At 46.2% G+C, this 22433-nt stretch overlaps 6 protein-coding genes across 13 annotated transcripts; 3 read left to right on the forward strand and 3 right to left on the reverse strand.

Moving 5' to 3' along the window:
* The first annotated feature begins 840 nt into the window (after window positions 1–840).
* LOC9657174 (CMP-sialic acid transporter 5) lies at window positions 841–2875 on the forward strand. Its single transcript, XM_002977617.2, has 9 exons — window positions 841–1005; window positions 1071–1119; window positions 1201–1427; window positions 1491–1689; window positions 1755–1898; window positions 1956–2030; window positions 2132–2307; window positions 2401–2594; window positions 2680–2875. The coding sequence occupies exons 1-7, from the start codon at window positions 848–850 to the stop codon at window positions 2294–2296; spliced, it is 1017 nt and encodes a 338-aa protein (XP_002977663.2). The 5' UTR covers window positions 841–847; the 3' UTR covers window positions 2297–2307; window positions 2401–2594; window positions 2680–2875.
* Window positions 2876–2931: 56 nt separating this feature from the next.
* Window positions 2932–7089, forward strand: LOC9656427 (protein phosphatase 2C 32). Its single transcript, XM_024682640.1, has 6 exons — window positions 2932–3062; window positions 3124–3203; window positions 3270–6243; window positions 6312–6425; window positions 6495–6759; window positions 6816–7089. Exons 3-6 carry the CDS (start codon window positions 4204–4206, stop codon window positions 6929–6931), a joined length of 2535 nt encoding a protein of 844 aa, XP_024538408.1. The 5' UTR covers window positions 2932–3062; window positions 3124–3203; window positions 3270–4203; the 3' UTR covers window positions 6932–7089.
* Window positions 7090–7232: 143 nt separating this feature from the next.
* Window positions 7233–10290, reverse strand: LOC9656428 (protein ENHANCED DISEASE RESISTANCE 2). 5 transcript variants are annotated; one of them, XM_024682645.1, is made up of 20 exons: window positions 10160–10290; window positions 9958–10011; window positions 9845–9894; window positions 9736–9785; window positions 9603–9680; window positions 9516–9553; window positions 9369–9457; window positions 9210–9299; window positions 9094–9158; window positions 8978–9043; window positions 8771–8914; window positions 8513–8718; window positions 8414–8456; window positions 8211–8356; window positions 8064–8162; window positions 7959–8000; window positions 7761–7907; window positions 7613–7708; window positions 7441–7542; window positions 7233–7361 (listed from the first exon to the last, which is right to left on the reverse strand). In XM_024682645.1, coding segments are annotated over exons 3-20 (1596 nt in total). In that variant the 5' UTR covers window positions 9847–9894; window positions 9958–10011; window positions 10160–10290; the 3' UTR covers window positions 7233–7268. The 5 variants fall into 5 exon arrangements, with proteins under 5 accessions (XP_024538413.1, XP_024538411.1, XP_024538412.1 ...); XM_024682643.1 differs by having other exon boundaries at window positions 9958–10082; XM_024682644.1 differs by having other exon boundaries at window positions 10083–10290.
* Window positions 10291–11274: 984 nt separating this feature from the next.
* LOC9657175 (gibberellin-regulated protein 4) lies at window positions 11275–12116 on the forward strand. The gene is made up of 4 exons (XM_002977619.2): window positions 11275–11467; window positions 11545–11586; window positions 11663–11699; window positions 11787–12116. The coding sequence occupies exons 1-4, from the start codon at window positions 11408–11410 to the stop codon at window positions 11966–11968; spliced, it is 321 nt and encodes a 106-aa protein (XP_002977665.1). The 5' UTR covers window positions 11275–11407; the 3' UTR covers window positions 11969–12116.
* A 2292-nt stretch (window positions 12117–14408) lies between these two features.
* On the reverse strand, window positions 14409–15406 carry LOC9656429 (calmodulin). Its single transcript, XM_002977786.2, has 3 exons — window positions 15242–15406; window positions 14573–14952; window positions 14409–14516 (listed from the first exon to the last, which is right to left on the reverse strand). Exons 1-2 carry the CDS (start codon window positions 15315–15317, stop codon window positions 14579–14581), a joined length of 450 nt encoding a protein of 149 aa, XP_002977832.1. The 5' UTR covers window positions 15318–15406; the 3' UTR covers window positions 14409–14516; window positions 14573–14578.
* Window positions 15407–15852: 446 nt separating this feature from the next.
* Window positions 15853–19164, reverse strand: LOC9657176 (MADS-box transcription factor 23). Of its 4 annotated transcripts, XM_024682673.1 has the most exons (9): window positions 19024–19163; window positions 17840–18964; window positions 17277–17361; window positions 17084–17145; window positions 16925–17024; window positions 16765–16827; window positions 16673–16714; window positions 16352–16602; window positions 15853–16278 (listed from the first exon to the last, which is right to left on the reverse strand). In XM_024682673.1, the coding sequence occupies exons 2-9, from the start codon at window positions 18148–18150 to the stop codon at window positions 16209–16211; spliced, it is 984 nt and encodes a 327-aa protein (XP_024538441.1). In that variant the 5' UTR covers window positions 18151–18964; window positions 19024–19163; the 3' UTR covers window positions 15853–16208. The 4 variants fall into 4 exon arrangements, with proteins under 4 accessions (XP_024538441.1, XP_024538442.1, XP_024538443.1 ...); XM_024682674.1 differs by having other exon boundaries at window positions 17277–17340; window positions 17840–19164; XM_024682675.1 differs by having other exon boundaries at window positions 16765–16806; window positions 17840–19164.
* Window positions 19165–22433: the final 3269 nt, after the last annotated feature.

The raw sequence follows: 22433 nt of genomic DNA on the forward strand, positions 1-22433 counted from the left end.
TACCTTTCTTAAATCCTTATATTATTGATAATAATTAATTATACTTTTATAAATTCAAATATTCATTAATTTAATCAAGCTCAAGTATTTCTTCATTAGCGGACAGAGCTTTCACCGTCTAATCCATTCTTCACTATGATATAATTCATAAACTAGGTTCCTGTTGTTGCTATTAAACTTGGTTTGGCCAAAACATCAATCACTTTATCGCGTCCGCCCATGAGAAATCAGAGCCAATTGAGCAATCTAGGAAATAGTCAAAACATTGATCTCCATCTTTTCTAAGGGCTTACCTATAACTCGGAAACGTATCCTTCCATGAACTCTCCCAAGGTTCCATGGGCTCCAAACCGACCGAGCAGTGATTCTGGCAGAACTCTGCAGCGTCGTCAAGATTTTCCAAACCCAAGACACGGCACAGGAGCTTCCACTCACCTTACGTCTGGCAGAAGCTATCAGATGAACAAAAGACCACGATGATGTCAGGTCCATCAGGAAAACAGAAACAATATCACAGAGCTCTTGCAGATCATGGTCTTGCTTGAGTCCTCGGGGCAGATGATCACAATTGGTGATATCTATTGACCATCTTCAACTTGGCCTTCTCAATCATGCCAAAGTACTTGTGCGAATCATTATTTTGCATTTCTTGTACAATCTTAAACTTCAAGGCGAACGCCTCTTCGTCCACAGTTGGGAAACGCATCGTTAGAGTGAATTCTATATAGTCAACGGTCAGGTAGCATATTCCTCTAGAATATTTTGGTCAACTTTAGGGCTAAGTGTTACGGATCCTTTTAACAAAAAGAAGCGGGTCGAATATCCTGCTGGAATATTATTGACCTCAATGGAGCTGAGAAGGCGAGGGCGTGGCGATGGCGCTTCCCAGGCGGCCGACAGCGATTCTAGGGCGGAAATGGAGCCCCAGCGCCGCGCTTGGCCATACATGGCGCTTCTCGCGCTCCAATACGGCATCCAGCCTATCATCTCCAAGCGCTATAGCGGGTAAGATTTCGTCCCTTTGGATCCTCCATCAATCGTGATTCATCGCGATCGCGGATCTGGTGTAGGAAGGAAGTGATCATCTCCACGACGGTGCTTGGATGTGAGATTGCAAAGGTATGTCCATTGTCGAATCGAAAGGAATTTTTTCTTCTTTGCTTTTTCCGGCCTTTGTTAAGTTTTAGTGTGATCGCACAGACTGTGTTTGCGCTCGTATTTATGTTTCTCGATGGAAGTATTTGGAAACTTCACAAGGAATGGAACGCTATTGACGCATTGACAGCGTCAGCCCTTCCAGCAGGAATTTATGCTGTGCAAAACACTCTCTTGCAGCTCTCGTATCGTCACCTCGATTCGCTTACGTTTTCCTTGCTCAACCAAACAAAACTTCTTTTTACAGCAGTGTTCATGTTCTTTCTACTCGGGTAAGGATCCATTTCTTCCAATTTCCATTTTTCGTGAGTGATCATGTGTGTTATTCTTCGCAGGATTACGCAGACAAAACAGCAAATTGGTGCTTTGCTCTTGCTAGTCTCGGCCGCTGTTCTGCTTAGTCTTGGTCAGAAAAGCTCCAAAAGCTCCGGTGATGTCGATCCGGAGTCGACTTTAATACTTGGAGTAATTCCGATCCTAGTTGCTTCAATGCTCTCCGGGTTGGCATCGACACTTTGCCAATGGGCCGCCCAGGTACATCATTCCCTTCCCCTCTTTTATTATTTCTCGTGCCTCACTATCTCGGGATCCTGTGCCAGGTGAAGCGTAGAAGCACGTACTTGATGACTGTTGAGATGTCAACTTTCGGAAGTCTGTTTCTCGTCGCAAGCTTGCTCAAGTCGCCCGACGGAGAAGCGATCCGGCGGCGTGGTTACTTTTCCGGATGGACCACGCTCACCCTTGTAAGTCGTGTGGATTCTTCAATCTTGCGGCACTTATATGTGCGCATCCTGTTGCAGCTCCCACTCTTTACAAATGCATTTGGTGGGATCTTAGTTGGCTTAGTGACAACATATGCTGGTGGGGTTCGAAAGGTACGAAGAAGAGAAAGAAAAAAAAATCTATGTTTCTATTTTCTGTCGCCGTAGTGGAGCACCCACACTCTCACACACACACACACTTGCTTTTGTTGCAGGGCTTTGTTATAGTGTCTGCTCTGGTGGTCACGGCGCTCTTGCAATTTGCTCTCGAGGACATTCCGCCCTCCATCTACGTGCTAGTGGCGATGCCAATGGTCATCTCTAGCGCGGTCATATATCAGCGATACTCTGGTGTCTCCAAAAAGAAGAAAGCGTCCTAGTTTTCCTTTGGGTAAAGCTCTTTTTTTGACTCTCTCTTTTCAAGAAATCCATCGCTGGGTTGGCTCAAGCTGATTGATTGTGCACTTTGGTTTGCTTGTCTCAGGCCGAAGCTCATTGTTAAATGGGGCCCTGTGTATTCCTTCCCTCTGGCTAGGGAGGGAATCACACTTTTGCAGCTAGTCTTTTTTATATTTCTCCTCCTCTTTGCGGTGGAGTGACGGAAGCAGAGTTGACTCCTTTAAAACGGGCCCGTGACGCAAGTTACGCTTTGATGCATCGACTTCTAGAAAGCTACAGGTACGTTCTGCGTGCTCGCTGCGTTGTTATCAATACAGCTACTTATCGAGTGAGCATTTGGACTTTGTGGAGGGAATTCTTGCAGATTCTGCGGGAGTTTTTTCCCGAATATATCAAAGCAGCTCGCCACCCTGTGCCGCAAACAGCGCGAAGCGACTTGTCACCTACTTGGTCCAGGGAGAGAGATGTGTTGCTGCTGCTGCTGCTGTTGCTGTTCGCGAGAAAGATGAAGTCGAAAAGGAAAAGGGGCGGCTTACTTGGCGACGCTTGGAGCGTGAAAGCAGGCATGTATCTTTGAATTTCGATGTGTTTGGAGATTTTGCTCCCGGTTCTCAGGTCCTCTGTGCAGGTTGGCCGAAGCTCCTTTTCTCCAAACGAAGGTCAGAGGCACAGGACACGCAGCTTTATCCGTCATGGATGGGCGTATTAATTGCGAGAATGAATCAAGTCAAAGAAATGAGCATAGCCGTAAGAGCACCACCAAACTTCGGGTAAAGTCTCAAGCTGAAAAATCGATTTTTTATGCCAGGCTGATTGATCGTTCGAAGTCAAAGGATTGGCTTGGAGGAAGAGGCGCGTAAGCTTCCAGAGGATTGTTCGTGATCGCAAGTGAGTTTCTTTTTTACTTCTCCTTTTGTTTCGTGATCTCGCCTCGCTGTTCTCTTGATCTTATAGCATGAATCTTCACGGAGATCGACGGGATTAAAATTTTCCAAAAGGTTCGCTCAACGAGAAGGCCACTAAAAAATGTTGGGAGAGATTTACGAATTCCAAGCGGCGCGTGAAAGCTGAAAACCGAATTAAAGAGGATCGATTAACACTAATGCGGCCATTCCATTAAGCTAAACATCATAACGTCCGTCCAGAAATTACCTTTGACCGTCATTTGTAAAGAAACGAATCTCTGGCGCCGGGAAATGCGCTTGTCGGAAAGGTGACGGCTGACGGGCAAGAGCGCCAGTCAGCCCGTCAGCCCGTCAACTATCAAAACCGTCAAAAACGTCAGTGCAAGTGGAGTTAAGAAAAGAAAAATAAAGGAAGACGCAAAAAAACTCGGCTATGGTGATATAGAAGAGAGCTTTGGCTGCGTTGTGTGTGTGTGTGTGTGTGTTATAGTTTTTATAGATAGTGTGTGTGTTCTACGCTAGCTATGGCGATGGAGGAGAGCTAGGGTTTCGAGAGGAGCGCGCAGCTAGGCGCTAGGCGCTGCGGCATCGGGCGCCGAATCGCCAGATTGACTGGGAGCTGCGTGGAGGGGGAATGCGTCGCGGCGCGCTAGGGTTTTGTGATTCCCGAGGTAAGATCTTCGCAGCGCCCGGAATGCGTCCTCTGCGCGTCGCCGATTTCTCGCGGGATTTCGCAGATTCTCGCGCAACGCTCGCGTAATATTTCGCAGTGATCCGGCTTTTACTGCTTTCCCCGGCTGCTCGATCTCTCCTCCCTCCTCCAGATAGAGAGAGATGCCGGGGATTTCTTCTTTCATGAGCCGCGGGGAGATTGGATCTAGCGGCAGCAGCAGCGGTAGAGGCAGCGGCAGGGTTTGTGAAGGCTAACAAAGATCCAAACGGAGGCCGAGCGAGGGCCGAAGAGGCAGAGGGAGGATGTGATAATGGGAAACAGCGTCTCAAGAGTGGTGAGCTGCTTCGTTCCCAGGCGGGAGCACGATGGGGCGGGAATTGTGCTCTCGGATCATCCTCTCGATGAAGGCCTCGGCCACTCCTTCTGCTACATCAGGCCTACATTGGACTCCTCCGCCAGCTCGCCCGCCCAGCACCAGTCCGGGGACTACTCCTTCTCCCACTCGACGAGCTCGTCCATCCACACCGACTCGGAGCCATTTGGGTCGAGCGTGGAGGCGGAGGAGCAGGCGCCGGCGATGCCCAGGATCAGCAAGAACGCGCTCAAGTGTACCATCTCCGAGACCTCTTTCAAGGCCATCTCGGGGGCGTCCGTCAGCGCCAACACCTCCACTTCCAGGTCGGCCCCTTTGCTCGATAGCTTCACCGCCTTCTCCAGTGTCCCGGCCGCGGCGTTCGAGAGCACGCCATCGTTTACAGCGCTGCCACTCCAGCCGATACCCAGGGGAATTGCTCACTCGGGACCCATCACTGGATCGTCAGGCTCTTGCTCGGGGCCGCTGGAGAGGGGATTTCTATCCGGCCCGCTGGAGAGGGTGTTCATGTCGGGTCCTCTGGAGCGGGGGTTCCTGTCCGGGCCCCTGGAGAGAGACAAGGGGGGCTTCATGTCTGGGCCATTGGAGAGGCAACTCTCCGGGCCTCTCGAGCAGGGAGGAGGTGGGCATTTTTCCGGGCCGGTTTTGTATCCTTCCGTATCGCACAGGGGACGAAAGAAGACGCTGGGCGAGTACGTGAAAGATGCAAGCTTGCCGGTTCGTCGGGCCTTCTCCAAGACGGTTTCCAACATCGCTCGCACTAGGAAGTCACTGGTTCCACACCGGAAGAAGCATAGAAGAGGTGGTGATCGCGACCAGCAGCATGCGAGCGAGTCGGTTGCGGACACTTACTCCATGTCGTCGGAGTTTGACGCGAGGGAGAGTCACCTTCAGTGGGCACAGGGAAAAGCCGGGGAGGATAGAGTCCATATAGTGCTGTCTGAGGAGCACGGATGGATGTTCGTGGGGATTTATGACGGCTTCAATGGCCCAGACGCACCGGATTTCCTCATGAGCAACCTTTACCCGGCCATATACAAGGAGCTGCAACGTCTCTTGTGGGACCAGAAGGAGGCATTTCAACTTTCGCAAAGTCCGTGCTCGCAGAGTCTACTTACGAAAGCGAGACGTGAGATCGATGTTGGTGCCAACGGTGGTTTGGCGAGAAACGGCATGCAGGCGACGAGGTCGAGGAACTACCCCTCGCCTATGGATTGCCAGGACGATTGCAGCTCACTGGGAGTGATGGAGCTGGACGGGAAGTCGTCGGAGGATAGGCAAGGCACGAGAGCTTGCGGTGGTGGCGAGGTTGACGGCAAGCAGGTCAAGCTTAAGTCCATACTGGGAGTGAAACTCAAGCAGGCATGCAGGAGGAAGCACAAGGGTGGCAGCAGCAGCAGCTACAAGAAGCTGTTCCAGTGGCGGTACGACTGGGAGCACGAGAGGCTAGAGTCGGAGAGGCTGGGCAAGGCGAGCGTCTGCGAGGAAGTGGACAGCCCGCCAATCCAGTCGAGGAGAGGCCGGGTGGATCACTCGGGCGTCTTAAAGGCGCTGGAGCGGGCACTCGAGGAAACGGAGCACGCCTATCTCGAGATGACGCAGAGGTCCGTGATGGACAACCCGGAGGTGGCGCTCGTCGGCTCTTGCCTGCTCGTCATGCTCATGAAGGACGAGGACGTCTACATTATGAACGTTGGCGACAGCCGCGCGGTGCTGGCGCAGGACACAAGGTCCTCTCGCAGCGGCAGCAAGTGCCAGTCGGTCCACTCCAGCGACAGTAAAGAGGCCGAGCACGAGCGCATCGGCGCCAGGGACTCGATGCTGCGGATGGAGCTGGAGAGGATCATCGAGGAAACCCCGACAGAGCTTGCGGCACTGGAGGCGGCGTATGATGTCGGGGACCTGGCGCCACCGCCTCTCTCGCCAACTTTGGAAGCTCTCCAGCTCTCCTGCGATCACAGCACGAGCATTGAGGAGGTGAGTTCTCTTTTCTGCCTCTCTCTCTCTCTATGTGCACGCCACACACACTGACTTAACGTTGACAGGAGGTGATGCGTATAAGGATGGAGCACCCGGATGATGAGGCATCTATAGCGAATGATCGCGTCAAGGGAAGGCTGAAAGTGACTCGAGCTTTCGGCGCGGGATACTTGAAACAGGTGTGTTCTTGCATGTTTTTTTTTCTTCTCCTGTTTGTTCTAAACTTTAGCTCTCTTTTACCAACACAGCCCAAGCTAAACGACGCTGTTCTCGAGATGTTTCGGATCGATTTCATTGGCGACGAGCCGTACGTGACTTGCACGCCCTCATTGCAGCATCACAGGCTGGGACCCCGGGATCAGTTCCTGGTGCTCTCCTCGGACGGTCTCTACCAGTACCTCAGCAACGAAGAAGTGGTGGCTCATGTGGAATGGTTCATGGAGAAATTCCCAGACGGTGACCCCGCTCAATACCTTATTGAGGAGCTTCTCTTTCGCGCTGCCAAGAAAGCCGGTATGTTCTACTAGTTCTTATAGTTCTTTAGTTCTTAGCATGGGATTGATTACCAGGTATGGATTTCCACGAGCTGCTAGACATTCCCCAGGGTGACCGCCGAAAATACCACGACGACGTTTCGGTGATGGTGATCTCGCTCGAAGGGAGGATTTGGAGATCATCCGGCTGAAAGAAAGAAAGACGATCGATCGATCTGGCAACCCCGGAGATTGGAATTTTTTTTCTTCTTCCAAGGACCAAGACAAGGATCAAAAAAAAAAGAGAAGGAAATCTGTGTGATGTGACTTTCTTGAAGAGGCACGAGGACTTTGCTCGCGATTTTGATTAGTGACAAAAAAGCATATGATACTGCGCGCGGCTGTAATGGATGATGATGGCTATTAAATTTATTCCCAGGCTTCTAGATTCCTCGCTATCTCTCGATCGGGTCGGGTGGAAGGAATGGGAAATAAAAAGTGTTTCCTGACAACGAAAGAAGAAAAAATCGTCGATTCAAAGGCTTACTTTCATCGTTCTAAGTTGGCGGCGGTGGAAAGATCTAATCTAAAACACCGCACTGCGCCAAGCAATTCTTCTGGTAGCTCGCTCTCACTTTCGGCCTGTGATCCAGGAAGAAAAAAGGAAAAAGAGAATTTATCGACCATCACTATCATGCTCCTAAGGAAATTGGTGGCTTACCCTCAACGAGAATCCCATATCTACAACCAACGCGGATATGTACCCAAATACGATGCTCATCACTCCACGGACTATTCCCGACGATCCCATATTCACATCCACCTGTGTAACAGCACCCAACACTCTTGTAAACTATGAAGCAAGCAAACCAAATGAAAGCTTGGTTTATTACCTCGATGTAGTTTTTGCCTTTGTGATAGCTGCAGTCCAGGATCTGGCCGAGTACCACGGCTCTCGATCCCACGGCTTGCCTCACAATCCAAGAGCCCTGGGTTCATGAAAAAAAAATGACTAGATTGAACAAACGAACTTTGTGTTACCTCGGGAACTGAGGGCAGCAGAAGAAGGCGTTGATTCCGGAAGTTGTCATCTTTGTGTATAAACTGATGCAGCAGCGACCCTTCCAGTATCTTCGTACGTGTTGCGAAGTAGTAAACCAGGCTGTAGTAGTGACCAGAGTGAGGAACCTGCGAAGGTAAAACGCTGGTTATGCATTTTGGGCATCGAAAACTAATTACCTGCAAGTTGAACGTAAAGAAAAAGGCGTCCTTGCTCTGTTTTTGAAGTAAAATACGGACGAGAAAAATGAGGCGTGTCCAACAGAGAAAATAAACTACCTCTACCTCTGAAATGCCCCGTAAACAGGAGACATTGTCTAGTTTGTCCTTGCTTTTGTACCAGTCTGCCGCAACAAGCTTAAAAATCGGTTCTTCCGCTGCAACCTGGTGAAAGGAGTTGAGAGAATCGAAACGCACCAAACGAATGATTACCAGCAAACCATCTCTCAGGTATCTTTTTCCTCGAAGTTTGAACAAGCTGCTGTCGGGCTCGGACACTGAATTGCGGCCAACTCCGCGGGACAGCGTTCCCGAGAAAGAGCACCACTTTTGCAAACCATCGCTGTGGCCATTGTATGCTGCAACATACACATAAGGTCCAAAAGCAACTCGGAGAAGATTTAACAAATGCATACCTTTGGCATTTCGAAGCCTTTCGTCTGATACATCGCTATGACTCTGAAAAGACACACGCAGAAGAATATATCAAATCAAGTACGTTTGCTTTTCCAAACCTCTGTGTCTGAAAATTGGTCCGCGCGTGCATCGAAAAAATCCTCCGTATCCGACGACCCGAGGAATGGTGTGGAAGCAATACGTTGACGAATATTGCTGGCAGTGGCTGGTTCTTCCGTTACAACGATTGAATTTTCTCGGGGCCTTGGCATCATATTGGACTGTGTTGAATTCATTCGGTGCGCAGCAAAGTAGTCTCTTACACCTGCAATGGCACTAAGTAATAGGAATCACTCGTGTCACAATATATAAGCTACCCGCAATAACGCTCAAGAGATTGTCTCTAAGGTGGATACCATAACTGGAAGTTATGCAGCCAGGCCAGCCACCAGCGTCTATTTCAAACACGCTCTCCACCATACACTTTGAAGGCGTCAATGGGGTGATCATATAGCCTCCACCTTCATTCATCCGACATCAGAGCCATTAAGTACAATCCTTCGCTGAAAATTGTTTTGTCTTACTATGTATTGTGGCACGAACATGTCCAGGCTCAGTTGCCTTCCTATCCACTGACCTGTAAAAGATAGCTGTAGAAAAACCTTAGTTCTCTACATGGCTCTCAACATGTATAGCTTACTGTATGCTCCATTGTCCTCACGCATCCAGTAGCGTGAAATGCAAAAGTCTCTCGGGCTCAAGTACCTGTAAGAAAGAATCTTAGTAATCACGGCGACATTCCGAGTTCATACTTGCCGCCAATCTTGCGTCAAGCAAACATGAAGAACATCGGAATGGTCGTCTATAACTTCCACAATCGACGCTGTTTCAACAGTGTGATCCCATCTATACAAAACAAAACAAATCAAAACAACAAACGTTAGCTTATCCAGACATTTTAAGCGTGCTACTCACTGGAATCGCTCGGGTCCATAGTTCATGATCTCATCAAAAATAAGGTCCGCCTGGCCTTTCACAACTCCGACAGCTTTCATCACAGAGACCTGTAAGGTACAAAATCCTAGTCAATGGAGACAAAACCATGACGAGAACAGAGCTCACCTTGGACCCACTACACATCTCCTTAAAGAACCTCAGGCCTGAAGCAAACTACGGTCAAAGCAGGCAAATTTAAAGACGAGCAGTCACCATTCTCACAGCGAACAAGTTTCCATTTCGGCGGATCTGGAAAAGCTTCTGGAGTTCCGGGCTCCACGACAGGTGCCACTGCCAGCATACTGTCATAACTCAGCAAAAAGAAAAAGATTCCTAGTTGACAAACCCTTTCCAATTGTCCTGAGACGCTTCATGCTCCAGGATCCTTGCCTAGTCCTGGAAACGAGCACAAAAATTTACTCGGAGATACTTTCTTCCCTACACGACATGCTCACATACTGAAGCTTTCAGTGGAAGGCCATGAGTCCAAACAAGATAGAGCTGGCTGTAAAACAAGAAGAAACAAATCAACCAATCAATCTAGTCACTGGAAAGAAGAAAAAGTTACAGGAACTTCTTTCGAGTAATCACACACACTGTAGAGACGAATCGTGTAAAGAACCTGCCAAAACAGGACGATCACTCTTGCAAAGCTCTAGATTTTTTATTTCCTCGAAGCGATCGAGACAAAACCTTGCCGTTCACCAATTGCCGCCCGGTATATCACCTACAGTTCATCCACATTGATCAAATCGAGGTTTGCCACATACCAGATCGTCCTTGTGACGCAGCTCCGCGAATCGCTGGCCTAAAATGTGAGCACGCAGTGGATTCCACCGGCCTTGCTCGCACCGAAGCTGTCAGTCCTGGCGCCCACCCTCATCATCCTCTCTCAAGAACCCTAAAACTTCTATACAAACATTTCTTTACTTTCCTTTTTCCCCTTGATTGCCACGTTACAGCAAATAGAAAAATACTTTTTTGATTCTTCTGATCTGACTGTGCATGCATGGATGTGAATCTGGAGGAATCATGGGGATGATTCTTGAAATATTTTTGAGATCATGTTACATGACATCAGAAACTCTTTTGCCATCCACTCCAAAAAGCTGAGCACTAGGCTTTTATTTTTGCCTCCTTTTGTTTTTTATTTGTGATTCTTCTAGGATGTGTTCTGACTGAGGTTGTATAGAATGTGCCCCAATTGCTCCATCCATGTGACATCCAGCAAGCAGCCTCAACAAGTCCTCCAATACAGAATCAATAAAACACTCAACTGGCAGACACCCAACCACCACAAAACAATTCAATCCACTCCAACCTCCAAAAAGAGAGGAATTCATCCTATCAAAATCGAGTGGTGTGTGGATGGAATATCCCACATTCATGGATTAGGGTTCAGTGTGAACCAACCAACTGGGCACATGGTAAAATGTCAGGCCTTGATGCGAGCACATGCACGCACGTTGCGTTTTCTGACTTTTGGCCTTGATTGTAAGCTCGGGGGGACGGCTCAGATGTGCCCTCAATAAATGCGAATCGTTGGTTCGTTGGTTTAAGTCAATTTCTTTGACTCTCTTGAAGATTAAAGGGCTGATTAGCACAAGTTTACTTACGAGTTTTTCTCGAGACAGTGGTTGTGGACAACATAGTTACGGTATTCAACCACGCTGTACGACTTCCCATGCGTACGTACAGTAATAGAAAATTCTTGCTTCAGTCTCTGTGAAGCACATGATCATCACCTCCCAAACCTGGAGCTATGATCCATGGTGGTTTGCTTTAACCTTTTCTTTGGTTTTCTAAACCATGTGGTCGCTTTCACACGCATTAATACTGGCTTCTCCACTATAAAAGCCGCTGAAACGCCCCCAACGCAAGAGCAGAGCTTAGTAGCGAAGAAGAAGAAGACGAGGAAGAGGAAGAGGAAGAAGAAGTTCCTCCTGCCGCGTTGAGGAGAAGCTCTTTCTTCCTTGCTTGTTGGTAATCGATCCAAAGTTCCAGCATTTCTTCCTTTCATGGCGTCCTCCAAAGCCACATTTGCGCTGCTGGTCCTGGCAATGCTGCTTGTCTCACAGGTACGCAATTCCTTCCCTCTCTCTTCTCTCCCCGTGCCAGATCTAAATCTGCTTTGTCGATCTTCTTCTCCACGCAGGTTCAAGCTTCTTCTCTAGTGACCGGTTCCAAAGCAGTCGATGTAAGTTCCCCTGCCCGAATCGAAAGTCTCGTCAGTTTCTAACCCCGCTGTGTCTTGGATTTCTTGTTCTTCCCAGGTCCAGAAGAACAAAGGAGGCCAAATCCAACCGCAAAGTAAGCATCACCTTCCGACTCTGTTCCGTCACACTGCCCTGTTTCTCCTCCTGACGATCCTCTGTTTCTGGTGTTCTTTCCGCTCAGGTTGCACGAATCTCTGTAACTACCGCTGCTCTCAAACTCAGTACCACAAGCCTTGCATCAAGTACTGTAACCTTTGCTGCCAGAAATGCCTCTGCGTTCCCCCCGGCTTCTACGGCAACAAGCAAGTCTGCCCCTGCTACAACAACATGAAGAATGCCCGCGGCGGTCCAAAGTGCCCGTGAAGAGTGTATCGATCGCCCGGCACTCGACGAGATCTTACTTAGCTTCTTGCAGACGGACTTGTATTGGCATGAAAAAATCTGCCCATCTGTTTCAGAAGACTCTCACCAAGTTGTAAGAGAATGAATACTATGGCTTTCTCCTCGCTCATCTTCTCCGCGATCGAACGGCAATGGGCGAGACACGTGAGCTGACACGAGCGCGGCTTTTCGTTGGCGAAAAGCTTTCCTCGACAACCAACTTGACTGTTCCTGAATCTGAATTTGTTGACTGGACTAGCTAACAGCAATAAATCAGAGGAAAGTTCGCAAACATAGATTCTATACCGAAACCATCTCTCCTTGTGATCGTCCAGTTGCAAATCAGTGAATGTAGAAACAAGTTTAATAAACTAACTAAAAAGTAGTCGTAGTCCCAATGTTGATCATGCTAAAAGATAAGCCTGCAGATTTAGCCTGGATTAGGGCGCAGTGCTGCTATTAAAGAACAGAGCCAAGGCGTTTAAGGGCGCCCCGCTTGATTGTCTTCTGGTTCTGGGGACGGCCATAGATGTAGGTGATTAAATAAGGTTTGTGGAAAATTAATTAGCCTGGAGTTTTGCTGTAGGTTAGGTTACATCAACCAACACATTTAACTCAAGATATACCACCTTGTTTAGTTTTGTTTGCTCTCTTTGACTATGAAGAGCCCAAAAAAAGTATAAAAATCCCCTTTGTAATATATTATATCAGGAACACTGCACACTTACTTGAACAAAACTGTTTAAAATTAATTAGGAAATATGAGGCTAATGGGAAAGATGCCATTTTCTCACATGCTCATGGAATGTGGTGATGATTTGGGGTTTGGCTTGTTTGACTAGTATAAAGCACTTGGGTTTAGGACCAAATTGCTCTTTGGCGTACCTTTTCAAGAGTGTCTTATCAAATATAATACAGGGTTATCAATGAGAGTTGAAGGTGGTAAGGTAAAGTTTCTTTTGTCTCTCTTTAATGATGAACTTAGAAAGTCACATAGCATAGCATGTGTGAGTAGGACACATAAATTGCCTCCAAATTCATCATAAAAGAGAAATAGCTCTCATCTTGTCATATGTAACTTTGTATTCTATAAATAAAAAACAATTTTAGAATAAAAAGGTTAGTTGGGAACAAATTGGCAAAGCTTGGATTCTTAAACCTCCTCAGTGGACAATGCAGTATATCTAAACTTTGTTGAATAGACGATGCCTTTTGTATTTTTTTAAATTATTATTCTAGTTTTTCTGAATCCAAGATTTTCATATATAACAAAATAAATGTCAGGGATATTAATTAATATTAGTTTAAAATGTTAATTTAATAATATCTGTATCTCAGAGTTTAAATATTTCGCATTAATACTGGCAGATTAAGCGGCACAAATGCAGAAGAGCCGAAAAGAAAGAAGTTCTGTTTGAGGACAAGCTCTCTTCTTAATTCCATGGCGTCCTTCAAAGTTACGTTTGCACTGCTGCAGGTAAGGAATTCCGTCTTCTCTAGTCGCTGGTTCCAAAGTAGTCGAATTAAGTTCCCTGCACGAATTAAAATCTCTTCGATTTCTAACCCGTGCTTATCAACTTCCAACTCTGTTCCGTCACACTGCTCTGTTCTCCTCCTGATGATCCTCTGTTTCTGGTGTTCTTTCCGCTCGGGTTGCACGAATCTCTGTAACTACCGCTGCTCCCAAACTCAGGACCACAAGCGTTGCATCAAGTACTGTAACCTTTGCTGCCAGAAATGCCCGTGCGTTCCCCCGGCTTCTACGGCAACAAGCAAGTCTGCCCCTGCTACAACAACATGAAGAATGCCCGCGGCGGTCCAAAGTGCCCGTGAAGAGTGTATCGATCGTCCGGCACTCGACGAGATCTTACTTAGCTTCTTGCAGACAGACTTGTATTGGCATGAAAAAATCTGCCCATCTGTTTCAAAAGGCTTTAGATTAGTTGTAAGAGAATGAAATGGATTCAAGTATACCATACTCTCTTTCGCTTTACCTCCTCGCTTTTTCGCGACCAAACGGTGATGGGCGAGACACACAAGAGTCACTTCTCGTTGGTGCCGAAACGCTTTCCTCGATAAACAGCTTGACTGTTCCTGAAATTTGTTGACCGACATTAGCTCGCTAAGCAGCAGTCAGAGGAAAACAAAACTAGGTACCTTTCAGGAAAGCGGCTCTCACATGATACCAATAAAGAAACCGAAAGCGACATGGTCCTGCGTTCTTGTTCCTCTGGCGACGATGTGAGCGAATCAAACAAACAAACCGAAAGCGAACAGCACTTAACTCGCGAACGCATCGAGAGCGGCCTCTTTCTGCCGTGCCGACAGTCGGTGTCCAATGCGCTCGTCTATCATGCCTGTAAGCTCTGAGAACATTTAACACCAAGTAGTTAGGCCGATACAAGCAGCGGTTGGGCAACAGTTATGGCGAGTAACTTCCCGATCGAAAATGTATTTCATACAAGGCAGTGAGGAAACGAAAGCATTGCACACTACACGGCACAGAGTATATGGCGTGATTCACTTCTCTCTGGAAAACAAAAGAAAAGAACAAAGTGAGTCACTCAACATGAAACTTGACTTTACCTTTGATCACTTGGACATCATCATCTTTACAAAGTCCTCGTAGTTGATCTGCCCATCGCCATCCACGTTTGCCTCGCGGATCATCTCGTCAACTTCGTCGTCGGTGAGCTTCTCCCCGAGATTCGTCATGACGTGCCGCAGCTCCGCCGCGGAGATGAAGCCGTTTTGCTCCTTGTCAAACACGCGAAACGCCTCCTTGAGCTCCTCCTCCGAGTCGGTGTCTTTCATCTTCCTGGCCATGAGGTTTAGAAACTCGGGGAAATCCACGGTGCCGCTGCCGTCGGCGTCGATCTCGTTGATCATGTCTTGGAGCTCCGCCTCGGTGGGATTTTGTCCGAGCGATCGCATCACTGTTCCCAGCTCTTTGGTCGTAATGCATCCTGTTCAAAGCCACAAAAGAATGTGAAGTTCTACCCAAGAGCTAAGATCACTTCACTCGAAAGAACAAGAATCTAGGAAACTCTTTAAACTAGATTCAAGAAGAATGCCAATTGTCAGTGCCAAGAACATCGAGCAAGAAAGCTAGACACCCTAAACCGATACTTCCATGAGAAATGCCAGGCACAGAGAAAGGAATCGGCATGAAGAAAGAGCGCAAATGCTGGATCAACATTACGAGCAATGCATCCACAAACCGCAAAGAAACTGCGCAAGAATCAAAGATTCTACCGTCGCCGTCCTTGTCGAAGAGGCTGAATGCCTCCTTGAACTCGGAAATCTGCTCCTCCGTGAGCTCCTCCACCATACTTCCTCGCTGGATCGATCGGTGGATTCAAAAGAGAAATCTCCCTCGCCGCGACGCCCTCGCAGCTCGAAATCGCGGATGAAATAGCCCTAGCCGTACACGCCTTGTGGCACCGTGTACGGCAGCCAGGTAGTTGAGCTGACTGACGGCGCGAGACGTCCGTTATCGACCCGCCGACAAATTGCCGTACACGGAAACGCGGGAAAAAAGATCCTCACGTACACATATACGACCTTCCCCAAAATGCGCCTTTCCCGAAAAAGACCTGCCCCAAAAGAGACCCTGATTGCATGGTCCCGCATGCCACGTCATGCACCCATCCATGGACAATTTTTTTTTCTCCTTGTCCCTTTCGGAAATATGCTCCACTCACTCAAAAAAAATCACTGAAACCAGCAACATCTTTCTTCTAGGTGTATCAATCAATCCTACAACCAATGAATGATAGAGCAATTTTTTCCAAACTTGTCCATGTAAGATAGTGACTCTTCATAAGAATAATAATATGAATAACAATAAGTTGTACAAGCACTGAGGTATGAAACGTAATAATTTTCTTCTTGATCTCCAAGCATAGAAATGTTTTGCCTATATGACACAAGGAATGTGCTATCACTTTGTTTTTGCTGGTTGCTGGCCAGACCACTTCAATGCACCTCACCATTCGATCCATTTGATCGAAAACATCAGCTGAACCGAAAACTCTCTCGATCTCAATTTGCGGTAAAAAACTCTCTGGAGTGACCGATCCACAAATCCCGGGCCGGAAGAGAACTTGTTTACTCTACATCATACTTAAGCTTTCTTGTAAAAGTAGAATCCACTTGTAATGGATGTTGGTCATTGTGGCTGGTTATTTTTGTCACGGGGTTCAACCGGTGCTGATCATGATCAATGGCTGCTGTCTGATGACGCTTGAATCAGCGACGAACGCCGCCCGCCCCGGTTCGGCTCATACAGCCTGCACTCACACATACAGTGATATACTTTGGAGACAAGACATTTCAGGGACTTAATCAAACGACTCGTATTACCCAAGCTGTAATGACGTCTGAAGGTTTTGGTCGCTCAAGCTGCTCTGCTGCTGCTGCTGCTGCTGCTGCTTCTGGATATGAATCTGCATTTGCTGCGAAATTGCCTGCTGCTGAGCCTGCTTCTGCTGCTGCTGCTGCTGCTTGTGTTGTTGCTGTGATCTGCTCGAAGACAAGGACAAGGACGCATTTCCGAAGCTTGGAGGTTCCCTTGTCTCCAGTGGGTTGACGCTTCCCTGCGCATGGTCGGCAAGCTGCGAAAGAAGCAGGATTTTTCCTTGTGTGATTCAAAAAACAGAACAAATTTGATGGGCATTGCATTACTCGTCGTCGCAGCATTTCGTTTTCCTTGTGCAGCTGGAGCTCCTGTTTTTCGTGCATGGGCGATTAGCGATTCAGCTTTGGTAAAAGTTTACCCGTCTGCGCAGGTCCTCGATTTCGTCGAGAAAAACTTGCTCCTGGTGCATGGAGAGTGCACACTAGCTTGCTCAACATGGATAGCATAACGAAATCAGCTCCTCAGGAATCTAGATATTGAAAAACAGGAAGGAATCTATAAAAGGTTTCGACATTGACCTTTCGAGAACGTATTCTGTTGAGCCCAAGCTCCAGCTGCTGCTCTAGGCTTTGCAAATCTTTGAGAGCCAAGTGAGCGAGATCGTCACCCAAGAGATGCCTGGCAAAGAACTCGAGAGAATCATTCAAAGTATATATATAGAGTGTATATGATCATACCTTTGAGTTTGCTGTGAGCGCTCCAGCTGCTGCTTCAACCTTATGACTTCGCGGCTGAAGTACTACAACATATGTTATATTGAGACTCTGATTAAATTTCCAATGAAATTCTTTGAGAATGCATGCGAGCCACAAGATGTTTGAGTGATCTTGTTTGCTATGAGAAGAAAGAAAAGAAAGGAGAAAAACTTACATCACTGTCGTGGTGCTGGCTTGCTATATTCCCGCCCTGGACGCTCTCAGGGTACTTTCCATACCTATCCAATATCTCCTTCATACTAATGACATCCACCATCCCACCAAGAAAAAAAAAATCGGCCAGCCATACAATCAACCAAAAAGAAAATGGGAAGAACAAGTCAGTCACAATTTTATAGACAAATCGTCTAGCTATAGCCAAGAAACCCAAAAAGGAAGTTCCTCTTGAAGTGTTACTGTTCCAAAAGATGAGCAAGAGAGAGAGAGAGAGAGAGAGAGAGAGAGAGATGGACAAAATAAAAACGCTGTGCTGTGCGAAGTTTACACGAGAGAACTAAAGGCAACACATCCCAGCTGGAGATTTGGAGGGTACCACAAAAAAGATCGTCACAGAACCACGCAAAGAACAGGGACTAGCAGTAGACTCGCAATAGTAGTACATGGCAAAAGGAAGAACAAGAAAGAAGCAAAACTTCCAAAACAATGGACACCATAGCCACCATGAGCAAAAGAGGAAGGGAAAAAGAAAAAACTGCCAAGCAAAGCAAAACCACTCACCTTGTACTGGCGTATTCGAAAAGTTTCCCTGTGCTGGAGAAGATGATGAGCGCAACTTGAGCGTCGCATAGAACTGAGAGCTCGTGAGCTTTCTTGAGTAGGCCCCCGCGGCGCTTGGAGAAAGTAACTTGGCGGCTGGTAGCGTTTTCGATTCGCTTAATCTCGATCTTTCCTCGCCCCACGGATGGCTGCTGCTGATGATCTGACCTCTTCTCCTGGGGAGATTTGGCGCTGGATGCCTGCTGATGGTGTTCTTGCTGCTGCGCCGCCGAGGAAGACGATGTCCCGAGGCTAAGTCCCTCGGACTCCATAGCTACCTGGTGCTAGTGATCTCCCTCTCTCTTTTCCTGCTCGATTTGATCCGGGGCCTAATACCCATGAGCAAATTCAGCAGCCCATTGCTTCATCCAGATCATTGATAAAAATGATGGAGATCTGGATATGGGGTGTTTCTGCAAAGCAAAGCAAAGCTTAAGAGGATGATATCAAGGTAGATGGACAGAGAAGAGATAGAAGATCAAATCACTCTCTCGAATGCTCACTTCTTGTTCTAAACTAGGAGAACCTTTGTCTTGTGGGGAAATAGAAGGAAGTATAATCCATGGCTTGCTCCATCTCTCTCTCTCTCTCTCTCTCCTCCCCTCTCTCTCTAGAGGTTTTGTGCTTCCAGCAAATTTGGACTGCACACTCTCACAGACCGCTTTTGGAGTGGAAAAGGAGAGAAGGAAAAGGAGAAAAAAACTCCACACGAGATACACACATATAGCAGTAGTATGTGCAGCAGTAGCAGCAGCAGCAGATCAGGTCTTTGTTGGGACCCTGGCGTCTATCAGTGTCGAAATGCGTGCTTCACACAAGAAAAAAAATGCAGCCGGAGGATCAAGGACTCCTGATGCTAAGTAGAGCATGATCAGGAGTTAAAAAAAAAAGGTGAACCAAGAACAATCGAAATGGTAAAGGGGCAATTTGGTTGCTCTCAATTCTCCAAAGGCCGATGAAACTTAGCTTTCATTCTTGGCTGCTTTTTTCGTGCTGTTGGCTGCTGCTTGCTCCGGGCTGAGACTCTCTCCTCTTCTTGTCTTTTTTCTTCTTTTTTTTCTTTCTTCTGCTGCTTGCTGCTGGCTCCTGAAGCCCCTCTGACCAAGTGAGTAAATTCAATCACTTCACCAGAAAATAAAATAAACCTTTAAAAAAAGGGAGAAGAACATTGATATCCATATTTGGACATATCTCGCATTCCACAAAGAGAAACAAAGATGGAGCCAAATGCCAATCTTCTCCCTTCTCTGCTCTAAAAGAGGTGTGTGTGTGTATCTGAGAGAAAAACAACAACCTATATAGCTCTTCTTCACTGACTCAAATATAGACTCCAGTTCCCTGGAGAATGAATCAGGTCATAATTAGGCACTAACCACCCGTTAATTGGTCCCTAAAGTAGTGACTTTCTATTTTTATTAGAGAAGGGCACCCCCATACACAAATAGCAACCTGCCTGTTTCCACAGATCCGCCCTTTGCACTTGATGCCGTCACGCGGCTCCACCTCGCTGTTGACACGTGTTTTTCTAGTACATGCCTCGTGGCGTGGCACTTCATCCATCATCTTTTTTCGGCCAAGTGAATATTGGGATATCGTTTCATGGTTTTTAATTTTTGGTTGTCCCCACCCATAAATCATGGAGTGGCTTCTGTGGACACAGGAGAATCACGCCCAGGGGTTTTCGTTAAACATGCCCGGCTCCTTGTTTACATGTGTATTTACAATTTTTACATTTTTTGCTTTCTATTTTTCTTTTTTCCCCTTTTCCTGCATGTGACAATCAATCCACTGCGTCCTGGGGAAGGCCTTACCTGCAAAAGCATTAACAACAACACTGCAAGTTAAGATTGGATGTCCGCACTTCACGTGCAATTTTCTAATGATTTTTTTCTTTTAAATTAAAAATAGAAAATAAAAAACATCACATTTTCTCATTTGGTTGTGAAGTCAACATGTGTCGCGCAAGACATATTCCCATGCTGTCGATTTCCGGAGGAGCTGGACGTTAGGACATGGAAATTGGAAGACATAAATGAAACACTGAGTGACCTTGTCACTACTCTTTCTTTTGGGTCTTAAATTTTCTTTCCTTTTGGCTAATCTAACATCACTAAGGGAACTTGTACGTACGTAAAGAATCATATTTTCCAAAGGAAGAAAGAATGAGTGCGTTGCGTGCACAAAAGTTGCCAAAGCACACACTTGTTCTTGCATGTATGTCAACTTTACTCTTTGTGCTGTTTGGTGTTCTATTCTACCATTCCAGCATTTTTCAGAGTGTCTGAGCTGGAAATTTAAGAGCCTCAAAATTTCTGCTGCGAAAGAAAAAAGGCAAATTGATCATAAAGAAAAAGGGAAAAGTGGCTTTATGCTTAGTTTGTGGCGCATAGTGCACCAGTCAACTTTAGTCAAAAGTCATAGGAAGAACATATATTATGATTTTATGAAGTAAGAAAGCTTACTAGCCTGGATCTTCACTTGCATCACACCAAAGATTTTATTCTTGTTGAGTTGTCAGTTCTAGGATGCCCTCCAAACACGATCTTTCCAAACTGCTCGATATTTTAATTCGTCCAACTCGGTACTTGCTTACCCACTAAACAAATATGAAATGTAAGTTTTTCTTTACCTTATTGGTGGTCATTGGTGGTGGTGCTACTGCTGTTTCTACCCTTGCTCTTGACTTTTTCCAGAAAATGTACAAAATCAGAAAGAAAAAAAAGGAAGAAATGGCACACCAACCAAACCAGCATGACTAAAACTAGCTTATTTACATTGCATTTGAGTCCTGTTGTCCGAAGGCCATGGATCCAGTTAGGTTCCAGCGATGACTTATTTTAATCTCTGCTTGGAATTTCACTCACTTTTAATATCACTTACCAAGCAATGGATACATATTTTGTTGCAACTACGATGCACATAAATCTGCATAGTAGTTTGCATTCTAGCCCAAAAATGCCCTTCAAGAGTAACATGACAACAAGGGGTGTGTTTTTAAAGAGCTTAAAGCCAAAGCTAGGCATCGGTCCCAACACTAAAAACTAAACAAAGAGATATTAAACTTGGTTGCTTGGTTGGGCATGACGCACAAACCAAGTCATTTTTCTTCTTTAATATATACCTTAAACAATGGAAAACCATCGATGTCCAAATACCTTACGCTCTTCTTTCAGTTTTAGTCAAGTTAGTCTCACCAGAATCGAACCTCAAACCACGGAGAAAGTTAGTTATCCGTGATTTCGTTTTGCTTCTTCTAAATGGTGGCGGAAAAAGCTAGAGTTCTCGACATTCTAAATCCAAATAAATGGCATGGCTGCGTGAGATCGAGAATCCCAGCAGCAGCGTCGAGGGTCTGGAAGATCGCTAGTGATTTCTGTGGCCTCCACAAGATCATGCCTGTGGTGGATGTTTGCGACCAGGATGGTGCTCCAGGCTGCGTGAGGTTCTACACAATGGATTTCCCGGCAAGGCTTCCTGGGGGTGAAGGAAAGCTTGGGCCAAAGACCGACTTGTAATGACAACTTTGTGTTGTGTTCCAGGCCGAGGGAAACAACTTAAGCCTCGAGGATTGCCTTGTGAATGTCAGGCTTCGTGAAGGGATGGACAAGAGCACGATTGTCAACTGGTCCTTTGAGGTGAGTGCTCGAAGCCTGACTACCAAAGACAAGGCACTGGGAGATCTCACGGAGCTTGCCAATGCTTACCTTAAAGGATTAGAGATGGCAGCCATGTCTCGTAGCAACTGAACGAGAAAAGGAACTAAGGGAAAAGAGAAAAAAGAATGGAAGAGGAATGTGAGTTCTTCACTTTCTAGAGAAGCTTTTAAGATTGAAACAAAGGTCACAAGGCCCAGCTTACTGAGACAGTAAACAAAGCAGGAAAGTACCATGTGTGCAATAAAAAAACAAGTATTTACATTTCCCTCTTCAAACACAAGGAAGCTACGAAAAGAAATCATATTAAATCTCTGTAAGTATAAGAATGGCCGGGATCAATTTTCTTGCAAGTTGCAGAAAATATGAGAGCTGATGAGACCAATTGCCTTTTTTTTGAGTTGCAAACACAAAAAAAAGGAAATGCTCGGGTGCAGTGCTGGCAAGGCTCAAATGGAAAAGAATTACACATAGAGATTTCAAGTACTTGGCAGTACAACTTGCTCTTTAAAAACAACTCTATGCATTTTGAAGCAGATTTAGCATACCAACTCTTATATATATTTTTATTTCATTTAACTTCTTCAATTCTAAAGTAAACTATAAAACCTAAACTTCAAAAGAGTGGACAGTCTTATGTAATTATGTGAAGATAAGGGTAAACCTTAACATTAAAAGTAAAGTTTTTTTTGAAAGTCCCCTCTTTTTTTATTCTCTTTTTTTTCAACAAATGCTGTAAAAAAGATAATTACCATAAAAAACAAAGGAGAAGCCATATTTTGAACACTTATAACTTGCTCAATATATGTCTCTCCTTGTGACATGATGATAAATGTATTTAAATCCATCAAAATAAATCGTGAAAGTTAAGAGCAAGGCCAAATGGATTCCTTTCATACTCA

Source organism: Selaginella moellendorffii, unplaced genomic scaffold, assembly GCF_000143415.4.
Source record: "Selaginella moellendorffii unplaced genomic scaffold, v1.0 SELMOscaffold_35, whole genome shotgun sequence".
In the NCBI taxonomy this organism is placed as follows: domain Eukaryota; kingdom Viridiplantae; phylum Streptophyta; class Lycopodiopsida; order Selaginellales; family Selaginellaceae; genus Selaginella; species Selaginella moellendorffii.

Coding starts and splice junctions, on each gene's coding strand:
- LOC9657174 (XM_002977617.2), top strand. CDS start 848: ATGGAGCTGAGAAGGCGAGGGCGTGGCGATGGCGCTTCCCAGGCGGCC. Junction 1,690..1,754: donor TTTGCCAATGGGCCGCCCAG/GTACATCATTCC, acceptor ATCCTGTGCCAG/GTGAAGCGTAGAAGCACGTA. Junction 2,031..2,131: donor ATGCTGGTGGGGTTCGAAAG/GTACGAAGAAGA, acceptor CTTTTGTTGCAG/GGCTTTGTTATAGTGTCTGC.
- LOC9656427 (XM_024682640.1), top strand. CDS start 4,204: ATGGGAAACAGCGTCTCAAGAGTGGTGAGCTGCTTCGTTCCCAGGCGG. Junction 6,244..6,311: donor ACAGCACGAGCATTGAGGAG/GTGAGTTCTCTT, acceptor TAACGTTGACAG/GAGGTGATGCGTATAAGGAT. Junction 6,760..6,815: donor TCGCGCTGCCAAGAAAGCCG/GTATGTTCTACT, acceptor ATTGATTACCAG/GTATGGATTTCCACGAGCTG.
- LOC9656428 (XM_024682645.1), bottom strand. Junction 9,300..9,368: donor TATGGACCCGAGCGATTCCA/GTGAGTAGCACG, acceptor TGTTTTGTATAG/ATGGGATCACACTGTTGAAA. Junction 8,163..8,210: donor ACCTGAGAGATGGTTTGCTG/GTAATCATTCGT, acceptor TCCTTTCACCAG/GTTGCAGCGGAAGAACCGAT.
- LOC9657175 (XM_002977619.2), top strand. CDS start 11,408: ATGGCGTCCTCCAAAGCCACATTTGCGCTGCTGGTCCTGGCAATGCTG. Junction 11,587..11,662: donor CCGGTTCCAAAGCAGTCGAT/GTAAGTTCCCCT, acceptor TGTTCTTCCCAG/GTCCAGAAGAACAAAGGAGG. Junction 11,700..11,786: donor AGGCCAAATCCAACCGCAAA/GTAAGCATCACC, acceptor CTTTCCGCTCAG/GTTGCACGAATCTCTGTAAC.
- LOC9656429 (XM_002977786.2), bottom strand. CDS start 15,317: ATGGTGGAGGAGCTCACGGAGGAGCAGATTTCCGAGTTCAAGGAGGCA. Junction 14,953..15,241: donor CTTCGACAAGGACGGCGACG/GTAGAATCTTTG, acceptor GGCTTTGAACAG/GATGCATTACGACCAAAGAG.
- LOC9657176 (XM_024682673.1), bottom strand. CDS start 18,150: ATGGAGTCCGAGGGACTTAGCCTCGGGACATCGTCTTCCTCGGCGGCG. Junction 17,362..17,839: donor TTCGAATACGCCAGTACAAG/GTGAGTGGTTTT, acceptor GGATGTCATTAG/TATGAAGGAGATATTGGATA. Junction 17,146..17,276: donor GCCAGCACCACGACAGTGAT/GTAAGTTTTTCT, acceptor CATATGTTGTAG/TACTTCAGCCGCGAAGTCAT.